The sequence below is a fragment of the Sycon ciliatum genome, chromosome 3, assembly GCF_964019385.1.
Source record: "Sycon ciliatum chromosome 3, ocSycCili1.1, whole genome shotgun sequence".
NCBI classification, from domain to species: Eukaryota; Metazoa; Porifera; class Calcarea; order Leucosolenida; family Sycettidae; genus Sycon; species Sycon ciliatum.
The window spans coordinates 9963813-9978743 of record NC_088645.1 but is presented as its reverse complement, the minus strand read 5'-3'; the positions used below and the strand labels follow the sequence as shown (position 1 = coordinate 9978743).

At 49.7% G+C, this 14931-nt stretch overlaps 1 protein-coding gene across 1 annotated transcript; it reads left to right on the top strand.

Moving 5' to 3' along the window:
• Positions 1-3003: 3003 nt before the first annotated feature.
• Positions 3004-6974, top strand: LOC135812827 (uncharacterized). Its single transcript, XM_065326043.1, has 3 exons — positions 3004-4531; positions 4597-5371; positions 5498-6974. The coding sequence occupies exons 1-3, from the start codon at positions 3004-3006 to the stop codon at positions 6972-6974; spliced, it is 3780 nt and encodes a 1259-aa protein (XP_065182115.1).
• Positions 6975-14931: the final 7957 nt, after the last annotated feature.

Sequence of the window (14931 nt, the reverse complement as noted above, 5' to 3'; positions counted from 1 at the left end):
TCTGTCCCAGCCTCCCCACAGCAAGGGAATACAAGCATTCAAAACTAATGTTTATCGCCATCTGCGAAGCACAAACTGGCTCTGGGCAGTCGACTCGCTATGATGATGCTCTCGTCGTTCTCCTCTATCCCTATCTATGCACCACAACTGGCTCAGACGACTGACTCGCCATGATCAGCCATGATGATGCTCCTCTCAGTAACAGCCCTTGTAATTTGTTAATAGTCTCACAGTTTCTCCCGCTCACTCGCTGGTGTTAACCCTTCCTTTCTTTTCATTTTGCTGACTCGTACAGCTCTATCTTTTGTTTTTGGTGCGTGTTTTTGGCCGTGATGCCGAGACCTCAGGTCGGCAGAGCCATCAATGCCCCACCATCACTGCTGCGTCTCGCTGCAGCCCCTGCTCAATAGTTGTCACGTTCGTCCTAGTCTCAGTATCATTGTCTTTCTTTATTATATTCGAGCTGGGAATGTGAACATAGTAAAAAAAAACAAAAAAAAAACAAAACATGCCCGTGCCTGTGCGGCTGCACGTGTCGCGTGACCGATGCAAATCACTCCAGATTCCCGCGCTGCGCACGTGGAGGCTTGTGGTACTGCGTGTTTCGGTTTGTCGACCAGTTGTTGCTTTTTGCTTTGCTGTTCGCTCGGTGTGTGTTTCTCTTGGAAGACTTCAAGTGTATTCCATTCTTGTGTTCTTGCTCTATACGTTGTAGTGATGCGAGTTGAAGTTGGTTTCTGTCCACACTGAAAGTGTCCATCTGTGCGTGGGGAAGATTCTTGCGTAGTTTGTTTGTGAGAGTGTGTTCCGAGCATTCTACAACGAATTGAAAGTAACATTTTTGGCACCTCCGACGGGATACGCAGTTTCCTCGGCCATGGATGGATTAGAGCAGGACCGCTCTACCCAAGATGGGACCAGTGAAGACAACCTGGACGCCTCGGATGGCTCAGCCTTTGGCGACGAGGCAGCGCAAGCAGCTGAGGCGAAGGCTGACGCTGTGCCTAAAAGGATTGTCGAGTGAATTTGGCAAGTCGAGTCCAAGCCGCAGGTACCTTGGGAAGAACGTACGCAAGGCTGAGGAGCTCGTGCACGCCATTGAAGAACTGCTCCACGGACATAGGGAGCTACTGGAGCAGCAACAGGATTCTGCACGCTTGGACATGTTGGACAAGTGTGAGGAAAAATTCCGAAACGATATTAGCTTGCTGGCTGATGTGAGCGCACTTCTGGAAGAAACGCCGGATGGAGGTGACCAGTCGCAGCAACACGATGAAAACGCCAGAACCGAAGAGGAGCACGCTTTGGAGAGCAGCTCAGGTGCGGGGCGTTTGGATTCTATGCTGGATCTCACCTCATCCGTTGGACAGTCTGGTGCAGTCTCAGTTAGTGCCAGCAGATCACAGTCAGTTGGACCAGCAGAGACCTGCAGAACTGGCAGAAGCGGCATTGGAACTGGCGCTCCACTGGCCAGGACTACATCCGGTATGCAAGGACGCATCTCAGCGCCTCTGCTTAGTGTCCTTTCATCAGCCACAGACACAGACCATGCAAGCAGTAAGTGGTCTACATGCACCCATGGCATCTGCTGTGCAAAGTGCTTTTCAGCCACTAGGACTTGCTGTATCTACACACACTGCGCCCAATGCATCTAGTGCAGCCAGTGTACAGGTAGCACCCATGCAGTGTTCCCTCATCAATGCCAGTGTTGGCATCAACAGGATCTCTGCCACGATCAGTGCCACCTCAACAGCTGCCTATGAGGGCAGCACCCCCAGTCATTGGGTTTGGATCTGCGCCACCACAGCCAATGCCGCCCATGCCGATGATGGCGTCACTGCCAACATTTGGACATGCGCCAACAGTTGTGGGTAGTACGATGCACCAAGCCAGTCAGCCGCCAAGGATTTCCACCATGCCCATGGCCTCAGGGCATTCAACCCTGAACGTGTGTGCACCGCAGTACGTGCCGAAGACCAGCAGCACCCTGCCTCCGCAAAATTATCAATTTGCGCATTCTGGCTACATGCCACAACAATCGTTCATGAAGCCTCTGAAACTGCCGGCGTTCAGTGGCAAGGCGCATGATTATCAACGTTGGAGGAATTCCTTCCTCCAATACATTGATCCACGCCTGCCAAACGAATACAAGATGCCCAACTGAGGGAGGCCATTGAGAACAGCACAGTCAAGGATCTTGTTGTGGACCTTCTTGACGGGCCAGGCACTTACTCCGTTGCCTGGGGTGAGTTGGAGTCCTGGTTTGGAGGAACAGACAGGCATCTAGAGCAGCAGTTACGAGAGGTCATAACGCAGGCAAGAATTGCCAAAGAGCGAGATCTGGAAGGCCTGCAAAAGTATGCCGTCAAGCTCCGCAGCACAATTGCTAACATTCGCACCATTGGCAGCACGCAGAGTCAAGAGCTGTGCATACTTGAGACGGAAAAAATTCCCAAGTCCATGCTGATCAAGTTCTTCGATAAGCATCGAACTGGCAGCACTGACATCGATGCGTTCGCCACGTGGCTATTAAGTTACGTCAAGAACTTGAAGCATGCCGCGGACCGGCTTGGGTTGCTCGAGAAGCAGGAGACGCGATCCCAGAGCACTTCGCAACCTAAACCGAAGATGAAGCATCAGACATTGGCAGCGGCCAGTGTCCGCCGGCAGGACAAAAAGTCGGCAGCCACAAAATCTCCAGCACGGCAACAAAAGTGCCGAAAGTGTAATGGGCCACATCAGTTGCGTCACTGCAACGAATTCAAGGCGCTAGGTGTCAACAAGCGCAATGAGTTGGCTAGGCTGCTGAATCTATGTTTGAACTGCCTGGGTGATGGCCATTGAGCACGAGAGTGTGAGTTAGCTGCCTGCACGGAATGTAATGGCAAGCATCACTTGTTGCACCACACCGAGCGCAAGCCTGCTTCTGACAAGGCGGAGAAGGCGCCACAATCCACAGAAGAGACCACACATCATGGAACCGACTCGGCTGGAGGGTTGCCAATGACCGAAGACGGCGCAAGCGGGTCAACATCATTTATGACAGTTCCTGTCCAGGTCATGAACGGGGCACATTCCGCCATGGCGAATGTGCTACTGGACTCTGGCTCGAGCTGCAGCTATGTGTCAGAGCAGCTCGCAAGGCGAATACATCTTCAAGATAACGACAAGGACGTGAGTGTGACCGTACTAGGTGGCAAGGTTCTGCGCGGCCGACGGCGCTTCGTGAAGCTGCACCTTCGCCACCATGATAGCAAGGCCACTACTCAACTGGAGGCCTATGTGATGCCCAAGATCACGAGCCAGCTCCCTGTCACCAATTGGAATGCCGTGCGGAGCCAGTGGCCACACCTATCCGACATTGAGTTTGCAACTCTAGCTCACGCCAAGGTTGACATACTCGTCGACTTGAATGCCTCTGTACTTCACGTCGCACAGGAGCGAGTTGGCAACGACGGCGATTACATCGCTGGACGAACGCTTCTCGGCTGGGTTTGCTTTGGTCCCAGCATACGCTCCAAAGGCCCCAGCAGTCACAGCACTTTCCATGTCGCAGAGGCAACGCGCTCAGGACTGGACACACTGGTGAAGAAGTTTTGGGAACTTAGATCAGTCGGGATGGAGACATCAGATGAGTACTTGACACCGGATGAGCGCCAAGCTGAGAGTAACACCCGCCAGTACATCTGTCACGTGAATGGGCGCTTCGAGGTCGCCATCCCGTGGAAGACAGAGGAGCCACCTGGGGTCAAGAGCAATCGAGTTCAAGCTGAGTGTCGACTCAGATCCTTAGTACGTTCCCTGCAGCGACAGCCAGTTGTACAAGTCCGCTACGCCAAGGTACTGGAGAACTACCTTCACAAGTCGTACATCAGGATGCTGACAGCACAGGAAAAATGCAGCGGTGCTACAGACGAGTGGCTACTTCCACACTTCCCTGTCGTGCGAGAGGACAAGGCCACCACCAAAGTCCGTGTCGTCTTCGACGCTGCTGCTCAGTTCAATGGAAGCAGCATCAATGACCACATGCTGGCAGGGCCCAAGCTCCAGAACGACCTTGTGAAGGTCCTCATCCGTTTCTGTGAGCACCCCATCGCACTGATCGCCGACATGTCGGAGTTGTTTTTGCAGGTCGGCCTGAGACCTGAGGACCGGCGCTACCACTGCTTCCCATGGTTCGTGGATGACGATATACGTGTGTTCGAGTTCACTCGCCTCGCCTTCGGCATTAAGGCGTCGCCATACCTGGCCGGACGGGCGCTTCTAGAGACGGCTGAGAAGTTTGGCAATCAGTTCGACACGGAGACGTGTAGCACCATCCGCCAGTCCTTCTACGTAGACGACATGCTTAGGTCGCTACCAACTGAGCAACAGGCGATCCGGGTACAGGACCAGCTCCAACGTCTGTTAAGTATGGGCGGCTTTCACCTACGCAAGTGGATGCCGAATAGCCCGGTGGTCATGCAGTCCATTCCTGAAGAAGACCGAGCATTGGACATCGCGAAGACCTTCACTGTGCAGGATGGGTCCGGCAAGGCGATGCGGAAGGCTCTGGGAGTCTCGTGGATGACTTCACTTTCCACTGCCGGAATCCAGCCCCTGTCACGCTTACCAAACGTGGCGTTCTCAGCTGCATGGCCTCACCATTTGATCCCAGAGGCCAGATTGCACCGTTTACGATTTTCAGCAAGATCATGTTCCAGGAGCTGTGCCTTGCCGGAAACGGATGGGACGACACACTGACCGTTCACCAACGTGAGTCATGGCTCAAATGGTTCGGTGAGTTTGAGCAGTTGTCCGCGCTAAGGATTAGACGGTGTTTCAGGGAAGCTGGAGCAACCAATGATGTCACAATCCATGTGTTGACCGACGCATCAGAGCTGGCATACGCAACAGCAGTGTATGTACGGGTCAGCAACGCCGACGGAACCGCAACCGTGACTCTTGCACTCGCCAAGGCCAGACCTGTGCCGATCAAGCGCCGTACCATCCCGCTACTAGAACTGCAAGGAGCTGTCCTGGGCTCGCGGCTGGGTGAGTTTGTTTGCAAGACCCTCGGCATTGCGACATCTGATGTCTACTACTGGACGGACTCGATGAACGTGCTGTATTGGGTCAGGTCGCCCAGCCGTAGGTTCAAGATAGAGGTCGGGAATCGTGTTTCAGAAATTCAGCAGCTGACCATGACCGGCAACTGGCACCACGTCCCCGGCAAGCTCAACCCTGCTGACTTTCCTACGCGCGGACTAACGGCAGAGCAGCTAGTCGACGAGTCGAGTTGGTGGGAAGGCCCACCATATCTGCGGGAGCCACCTTCGCAGTGGCCGCAGAGGCAGATTATCGTGCCACAGGTGCTACCAAGTCAACTGAAGTGAGCTGACGTCACGCTTGCATCTACTCCGGCTGCGACAACAGACAATCGGCTCCACCCCGAGCACTATTCGTCATGGACGAGGCTCGTTCGTGTCACCGCGTGGTGTCATCGTTTCGTTTCCAGGGCTCGCTGCACCAAGGAATCTGATGCCCTACTAACTGAGGCACAGGTCCCTGTTGCCACCGCTGAGTCCCGTACCGAGCTGGTGCCCGAACTGTCGGCAGAAGAGTTACAGGGCGCGGAGCGCCACTGGATTCGTGTCAGTCAACGAGAAGTCTATCCTGTTGTTGTTGCGACCCTGGAGAAGGGTCACGAGCTGCCACCTAGTGCGCCGCTTCTGAAGCTTCGGCCGTTCCTAGATGACGAGAATGGAGATCGGCTGTTGCGCGTCGGCGGTCGACTCCGAACCGCGCATCATTTGTCATCGGAGTTCCGTTCACCGGTCATCCTTCCACCGCGTCATCACGTGACGGAACTCATCATCCAGCATGAAGACCGGCGCTGTCGACACAGCGTGGGTACTAATCACCTCCTGGCCAACCTCGCAGATGGCTACTGGTTGATAAAGGGAAAGCAGATGGTCAAGATGCACAGGCATAGCTGCGTAGGATGCCAGAAGGTGTGGCGAAAGCCTGTAGTGCCACCGATGGGTCAACTACCAGATTACCGTACCCAGGGCACTCTACCAGCATTCGCTCGGACGGCGGTCAACTATGCAGGACCCTTCTATGTCAAGAGAGGGCGTGGAAAGAGTCAGGAGAAGCGCTATGTGGCGGTCTTCACATGCCTGCTGTCTAGAGCATGTCATTTTGAGATGGTAACATCCCTGGACACTGAGGGCTTCAAGATGGCTCTCACTCGGTTTTGCTGTCGTCGCAGAACGCCTCAGTTCATCCTCACCGACAATGGCGGCAACGTTGTCGCCACGGAGCGCGAACTGAGAGAGGCAGTGTCGCAGATCAATCATGCCACGCTAACCGCTGACTTAGCCGGCCAAGGAGTGGAATGGCGGTTCAACCCTCCGCGTTCCCCGCAATTCTTAGGGGTGTTTGAAAGGATGGTGCGCGCCATGAAACCGGTTCTTCAGACGGTCCTCTATAAGGCAGACTTGGCGGAGGAGAAGCTGTTAACTGCTCTTGTTCAGGCAGAAGCAGTAGTGAACTCGCGTCCCTTGCCAGTTGTTTCCGATGACATAGATGATCCCGAGCCGCTAACACCCGCGCACTTCCTGATTGGCCATACATCAATGACAGCGCCCCTGGAACACGTGGAGTCTGACAGCCGTATCAACCCCCGACATCGCTGGAAAGTTCTACAGAACCTCATGCAGCAGATCTGGAAGAGGTGGATGAGGGAGGTTGTTGCACGTGCAAACCTCGCCACGAAGTGGCTTAAAGATGCCGTCGATCTCGACGTCGGCACAGTACTGATCGTTGCTGACTCCTCGCTACCCCGTGCACGTTGGTCATTGGGCAGAGTAGTAACCACATACCCCGGCAGAGATGGACGTGTCCGTGTGGTCGACATCAAGGTGAGCGGCAAAGTCTACAAGAGAAGCGTTCACCAGCTTGTGTCGCTAGATGTGGCTCCGACCGGTTAGAAGATGGCAGGTACAGCTGCAGTGGATCTGCCTGAGTTTGAATAACAGTACCATTCATAGTATACTGTCAAGCGTACTGGTTGCATGACTTCAATAGCACTGCGTTCTCGCTGTCGTTAGTTTAGCCTCTCAATAATAATAATTATTATTATGTCCATGTGTCGTACTTCACAGTAATCATATCTAACCAGTGTCCATGGTTCTACTTGTCTTATTCGCTCATAGTCCTAGGTTCGCTCATGAGGGAGGTATGTTAGATTCAGTTCACTGTTCCGCCCATGTCACTGGCACCTTTCATGCATTGCTTGCATGCGTTTTTTTACATGCACGCGCCTGTGTGGCTGCACTTGTCGCGTGACCAATGCAAATCACTCCAGATTCCCGCGCTGCGCACGTGGAGGCTTGTGGTACTGCGTGTTTCGGTTTTATTGGTCTGGCTTCGTCGACCAGTTGTTGCTTTTTGCTTTGCTGTTCGCTCGGTGTGTGTTTCTCTTGGAAGTGTATTCCATTCTTGTGTTCTTGCTCTATACGTTGTAGTGATGAGAGTTGAAGTTGGTTTCTGTCAACACTGAAAGTGTCCATCTGTGCGTGGTGAAGATTCTTGCGTAGTTTGTTTGTGAGAGTGTGTTCCGAGCATTCTACAACGAACCCTTATTGAAAGTAACAGGCTATTTGAAAATAGTTTGAAACACTCCTGTATATACAACATGTATCTGCTAGCATCCAATTTGCCTCTTTCCCTCAAAACAATGAATAGAACATCTATCCAAGAACGAATTTACTCGCCATGGGTTGTGAATGCGGGCTAAGGGCGCAGCGTGATGGAGTGTTTCATAATGCACAACGTGAACCAAACGAAGATGGGTGCTTTGACCTGATGATGGTGAAATTCCGATACATCGCCAAGACAGTGGTAGTAGTAGTTAGTCTTTAGCCATGATTGGCTATAAAAACCCTGCAATCGTCACGCAAAGTGGTCATTGGCTACCCCAGCCATGTATTGCTTGGTATAAAATAAGTGTATAATGGAAAAGGAAATATAGATACGAGTTAAGAGTAACTCTCCATCACTGTAACCAGATACTATATACAGTCAGAAAGTGCAACAACTAGGCACAAAACTGACAGAGTACTGAGACATTCGACGTCCTGACACCTAGCTTCAACACATCTCCGTAGCGCTAACCGACAGCCTTCCAACTTGGAAGGTTCAAGGTTATGGAAAGACCAAAGAGGGGAAGGCAAGCGCAACGAAAATGAGCACAAGCTACTTTGTCAAATATCCTACTGGTCTCGTCATAGTCCAGTAACAATCGACATTCTTTGTTCTGTTGGGACTGTAGCTTGTGCTCATTTTCGTTGCGCTTGCCTTCCCCTCTTTGGTCTCTCCATAACCTTGAACCTTCCAAGTTGGAAGGCTGTCGGTTAGCGCTACGGAGATGTGTTGAAGCTAGGTGTCAGGACGTCGAATGTCTGAGTACTCTGTCAGTTTTGTGCCTAGTTGTTGCACTTTTTGACTGTGTATAGTATCTGGTTACAGTGATGGAGAGTTACTCTCAACTCATATCTATATTTCCTTTTCTTTTCTACACTTATTATTGGCTCAACATCCGAGTATAAAATAAATAGATACAATTTATTGTTTTAATGAGGGAACCCCACAGAGGGTGTTGTCTTACTACAGATGTGTGTTTTGTAGCGAGTTTGTTGGTTCAATCGCCTTCCCATTAAAATTTAATGAAACTGCAATAAACTCCAGTCTTTTGGTTTACTTCTGAACAGGGTCGTGTGATTCAAATCCGACTCTTGTTCTTCTCTCCTTTGCCCCTTTAGCCATGCACAGAGATGTGATTGTACCTGAGAATCTGGATGCTGGAACTACACTCATGAGATACACGGACCAGAACTTCACACAGGGGAACCTGAGCGGATCGCGTCAGGAGGGATTTGTGTGGACGCTGATATCAATATCACCTCTAGTTGTTGAACTTGCAACTTACAAGCAAATGTCATTCGCACAAAATATATCAGTTTCGGCCAATTTTTCAACCAGAATTGGATCAAAACACGCTGGATCGCATCAGATTACGTTTTACTGCCGACTATTGCTAAGGAAGCCACCTCACGTCTGGGCTGGCTGGGCGACTTCCTGGCAACTTCAGTATCTGTTCTTTTATCGACATTCCATTCGGTATACACTCTCTCCACCTGCAACTGCTGTAAAGTATGTGAATATATCTATGACCTCTGGAGATTGTGCAACTTCTATCCCCTCAAACTCCTTCATTTACAGTGGTTCCTACATCCATTTCAACTTGGAAACGCCTGATCATGAGTGCAGGCAAGTTGAGGAGCACGTTGTGTTTAAGGTCGCGATGGAAGACAATGGAGATGGGAAGTACCTGTCTGGTGCCAGAGCTGTGGGGAATGCAAAGTCGGTTTCCAATCACACCTTCATTGTCACAAGTACGTTGACCCTGAATATGTCAATTCATTTCATTTTCTTTTTTTCTGTCAACAGTATTAGTTTCTATGTTTAGGAATGGGTTTGCTCCCACACTAGAGCGCGCGCTATTCCGCCGACGACTTGACGCTTGACTGACTCACGACTGTCATCCAGAGAACACGAGAAGTCCATCGAACCTTCGACTCGGCAAACCTGCAAGAAAGCACCACTCCCTGCTCAATACACAGTGTTTCGGGGAATTCACCCATCATCAGTTAAGCTTGAGTAGGCTGAGGAAGATTGTGCCTGAAGAGCACCACTTATATAGTGCTGTCCAGGCACAAGCATCACCAGGTTTACAAACGTCGACGTCGTAGGTTCGATGGACTTCTCGTGTTTTCCGGATGGCAGTCGTGAGTCAGTAAAGTGTCAAGTAGTCGGCGGAATAGCGCGAGCTCCGGTGTGGGAGCAAACCCATTCCTAAACAAAATAATCGCCGAAGTCACAACCTCTATTTAGTATTAGTTTCTAAAAGAGTTAAAAAGGTGTGTAATTCCAGAATCGATTTTCTGTTCTGGTCATTCGTGAAATTTGCGGAACCAGTTAGGCGGTGTTTACATGAGGCGTTTCAACCCGGGTTGAGTTCGACCCGGGTCAGATTTCAACCCGCCATGTGCATAAAATGAATTGCGCGTTTACATGACGCATTGCGCTTGACCCGGGTTGAAATTTCGCCCCGGGTTGATTTCAACCCTCCCCCCAAGCCCTTCCAAGGGGAGGGTTGAAATCAACCCGGGTCAAGAAAATCGTACAAACGTACTTCTGTGCGTATCTCGCGCCAGGTTTGAACGGCACTGCAGATGCAAATTTCGCGCGAACGGATTCACGTGACCATACAGGACTGTAGAAGTGGACTTTTGGCGGCATATCAGTATTTGACCCGGGTCAACTGTCTTCATGTAAACTCTCACCTCTTTTGTCTATCGTACAGACTTTCAACCCGGGCTGAACTCGACCCGGGTTAAAATTTCTCATGTTATTATTATTTTTTAAAAGAGGTCGGAGGCGGATAATACTTTAAAACGAAGGTAAGTTATGGGTCGCAAATATCCACGCAAACACACATCCAGTCATAATAAGGCACTTGTCATAAGTATCCGAACGTTTTCGGTCCCTTCTCATCAAGGATTATACAGGGAATGGCTCAAGCTGGAAAGACTAAAACTTATATAGCGTAAAGATAATTAGATAACAACACTCGTGACAAGGTGGAAAATTATCAAGTTTAGCACGACACAAAACTCGAAGGAAAATAATAATAGTGACAACAACATAGTGAGCAAATTAAGTTACATTGTTACCACCTCGACGAGGAGTAACACCAAACAATTGTAGCGACAACACATTTTCTTTCTGTACGCAAAGTTCAGGATCCAACTTACGGATATACAAAGCTTCTAACACAGCCAAATGTAACGCACATCTACCACGTGACAATATTGAGAAAACATTATCACTGTACAACTCACGACAATTGGTACGGGCTGACAGATGTTGCTTGATTGACGAAGTGCGATTCTTAGCTCCATTGGGTGTTGTCTCCTCCAATGTCCCGTCATCTCGCCTCTTCGTGGCATCACCACTATCTGTCTCTTCGCGTTTCCGCGGCCTTCCACGTTTCTTGACACTAACCGTTGGGTGCGCGATACCCGGTGTCCTTTCCGTTACGTCTCCTCCATTGCGGATTTCTATTGAGCTTCTTACTCCAACTTGTCCGGTGTCCGATATTGAGGTTAGTTTTCGCGGTCTACCACGTTTTCGAATATTGACTGTTGTTGTCACTTCCGTTGTCGTTGTACGTTCGTCCTCATCAGTCCGTATTTTCACTTGGCTTCTCGTCACCCTTTCCGACGCCGACAGATCCTTTGTCAGTTTCGGTGGTTTACGTGTGGGTCTTTCACCATCTTTTATGCTGTTCTCAGCTGGCCCGTGTCCTACACACGCAGAGGAGGACGGGCATACAGTCACATCTTCACGGGAAGAGGACGATCCACCGGTGGACTGGACAGCGTTTGGATTGTGTCTGCCTTGAGAAAGGACCGATTCGGCACATGTAGCGATCATTATGATACTATTATTAATCTTGCGATATCCCTTTGACTCAACTACAAAAGGACGTGCTGTGTGGCGGTTTAGATTTTGGCATTCCTCCTAAACTCCACCGATTGGAGATGTTGGCGGAATTTGAGCTGCTCCAGCAGCAATTGTCCAAGGTACCAGCAAAATCTGACGAAACAGCAGCGGCTTGCCGGGCGTCTCTGGCTGCCGAGGCACACAGGTTTGCGCAGTCCTCTCCTGACACCCGGTCTTTTTCACTCACACGAGAGCACCTCAAAGTCATGAGGGAGCTCCGAACAAATCCGGATATCATTATCTCCCGCCCGGACAAGGGTCGGGCAACGGTTATTATGTCAAGGGAGGACTACCAAACCAAGATGATGGTCATACTAGAGGATAAGACAAAATTCTGCAGACTCGGACCGTGCGATGTATATGACCATACAGAAAACATCGACACTAAACTTAGCAAATAACTATTGTCTCTTTCAAAAACACATCAAATTTCTGATTATGAGTACGACCATCTGGCGCCGACGGGATCAACACGACCACGAATGTACGGGCTCCCAAAAATTCACAAGAAGAACATTCCCTTACGACCAATACTCAGCATGTCTGGGTCACCGCAATTTAAAACATCCAAGTGGCTAGGTGCCATGCTACAACCGGTACTCAACCTCTACAATAGCCACTGCGTCAAAGATACTTTCGAGTTTGTAGAAAAGCTAAAGGACGCAAGCTTTGAATCGAGCGGATTCATGTGCTCGTATGACGTGGTGAGCTTATTTACTAACGTGCCACTACGGGAGACCATTGACATCTGCGCAACAACACTGTACCACAATAAGTCCATTACTCCGCCGTCTTTGAACGAAACGGAGTTTGTGAAACTCATGTTAATGGTTACGTCGGGCGTTGAGTTTTCATTTGGCAACGTTATGTATAAACAAATAGATGGCGTTGCCATGGGCTCGCCGCTTGGTCCTGTATTGGCTAATATCTTTGTAGGGTTCTGTGAAGCGTCCATTAGTCCATCATTGTGGCCCTCTATGTACTGTCGTTTTGTAGACGATGTGTACTGTCACGATGAGGATGAGGATGTCTGTGGGACTTTTCTACTAACTCTGAATAGTCTCCACCCGGCGTTGAGATTCACGTCGGAAGCGGAACAAAACGGCAGCTTATCCTGCTTGGATGTACAAATATCACGGAATATTAACACTAAGAGTTTGGACACCACTATCTATAGGAAGCCAACGTTCACCGGCCTCTACATTCCGTGGGGGAGCTATACTCCAACGAAATCGAAGAGACATCTTGTGAAGGCGCTAGTTTATCGTGCACATAGAATATGTTCCCCTCATCTATTGCAGGACGAATTAGACAGACTGACATCAATATTTACGAACAACGGCTATCCAAAGGAATTTCTGGCCAAGCTAATCAACGAAAAACCGGTGACAGACAAGCCTATCCCATTTGGACCTGACCGTTGCCCAGTGGTGCTCCGTTTACCCTGGGTTGGCACCGGTTCTGCGCGCGTGGAGAAGGATGTTCGTGGTATCGTATGTCCATCATATCCGTGCGTCAAGCTGTACGTCATATTTGGGACAGTGCGTGCGTTCAGTGTGAAGAAGGATGTTCTACCTACCCTTAGTAAAAGTAACCTTATCTATTTCTTTCAATGCCGACAATGTGAAGATCGGTATGTAGGTAGAACCCTTCAGCACCTGGGCGCACGCATTCGTCAACATGTGCCGTTAAGTTGTGTTCCGCTTGATGCGCGCGATTGTCGTCCTCGCCGTGGTCGTCCTCCAAAATGTGCTGTCCAGTCCACCGGTGGATCGTCCTCTTCCCGTGAAGATGTGACTGCATGCCCGTCCTCCTCTGCGTGTGTAGGTTACGGGCCAGCTGAGAACAGCATAAAAGATGGTGAAAGACCCACACGTAAACCACCGAAACTGACAAAGGATCTGTCGGCGTCGGAAAGGGTGACGAGAAGCCAAGTGAAAATACGGACTGATGAGGACGAACGTACAACGACAACGGAAGTGACAACAACAGTCAATATTCGAAAACGTGGTAGACCGCGAAAACTAACCTCAATATCGGACACCGGACAAGTTGGAGTAAGAAGCTCAATAGAAATCCGCAATGGAGGAGACGTAACGGAAAGGACACCGGGTATCGCGCACCCAACGGTTAGTGTCAAGAAACGTGGAAGGCCGCGGAAACGCGAAGAGACAGATAGTGGTGATGCCACGAAGAGGCGAGATGACGGGACATTGGAGGAGACAACACCCAATGGAGCTAAGAATCGCACTTCGTCAATCAAGCAACATCTGTCAGCCCGTACCAATTGTCGTGAGTTGTACAGTGATAATGTTTTCTCAATATTGTCACGTGGTAGATGTGCGTTACATTTGGCTGTGTTAGAAGCTTTGTATATCCGTAAGTTGGATCCTGAACTTTGCGTACAGAAAGAAAATGTGTTGTCGCTACAATTGTTTGGTGTTACTCCTCGTCGAGGTGGTAACAATGTAACTTAATTTGCTCACTATGTTGTTGTCACTATTATTATTTTCCTTCGAGTTTTGTGTCGTGCTAAACTTGATAATTTTCCACCTTGTCACGAGTGTTGTTATCTAATTATCTTTACGCTATATAAGTTTTAGTCTTTCCAGCTTGAGCCATTCCCTGTATAATCCTTGATGAGAAGGGACCGAAAACGTTCGGATACTTATGACAAGTGCCTTATTATGACTGGATGTGTGTTATTATTATTATTTTATTCTTCTTTTACTAGGGAATTCCCAACAGGCGTCAGCGCCTTTTTACAGGGAACCCTAGGTATAATTTGATGGATGAGCGAAATTCAGCTGGTGAACTAGACATGCGGCAAGCCGGTGGAAGTGTATTCCACCTGGCAGCGCCCAAATAAGAAATTGCACTAAAGCCATATCGGGTGTTAGCGGGGGGCAGAACAAGAGCAGCAGAGACTTGGCCACGGGTGGTGGCTGCAGTGCGAACACCATGGGCGCGCAAGGTAAAGCGGTCTCGCAGAAGAGGACTAGCAAGTCCATTCAGGCAGCGGTAAACAAATACATAGGTTTTGAAGTTGAGGCGTTTCTCAAGGGCGTACAAGTTAGTATGACTGTATAGAAGAGTGGTGGGAGTCATTCTATCCAACGAAAATATTCTCTTTAATGCTACGCGGCTGGCAGTAAGAAGCTTGTCATATAGGGTTTGTGATAAGCAATGAATATATGCAGTGCTGCCAAACTCAAATGTGGACTGAATGATCGATAAATAGAAAAGTCGTTTGCCAAAAATGCTGATATTCTGCTTTGCATGGACAAATGCTCCGACCTTCCTATTGACAGTTGCACA

Bases quoted from the DNA above. Each gene is read 5' to 3' on its own strand.
- LOC135812827 (XM_065326043.1), top strand. From the start codon at position 3,004: ATGACCGAAGACGGCGCAAGCGGGTCAACATCATTTATGACAGTTCCT. The intron at 4,532-4,596 runs GCAAGGCGATGC...GCCGGAATCCAG, and splicing joins CACTGTGCAGGATGGGTCCG to CCCCTGTCACGCTTACCAAA. The intron at 5,372-5,497 runs GTGAGCTGACGT...TTTCGTTTCCAG, and splicing joins GTGCTACCAAGTCAACTGAA to GGCTCGCTGCACCAAGGAAT.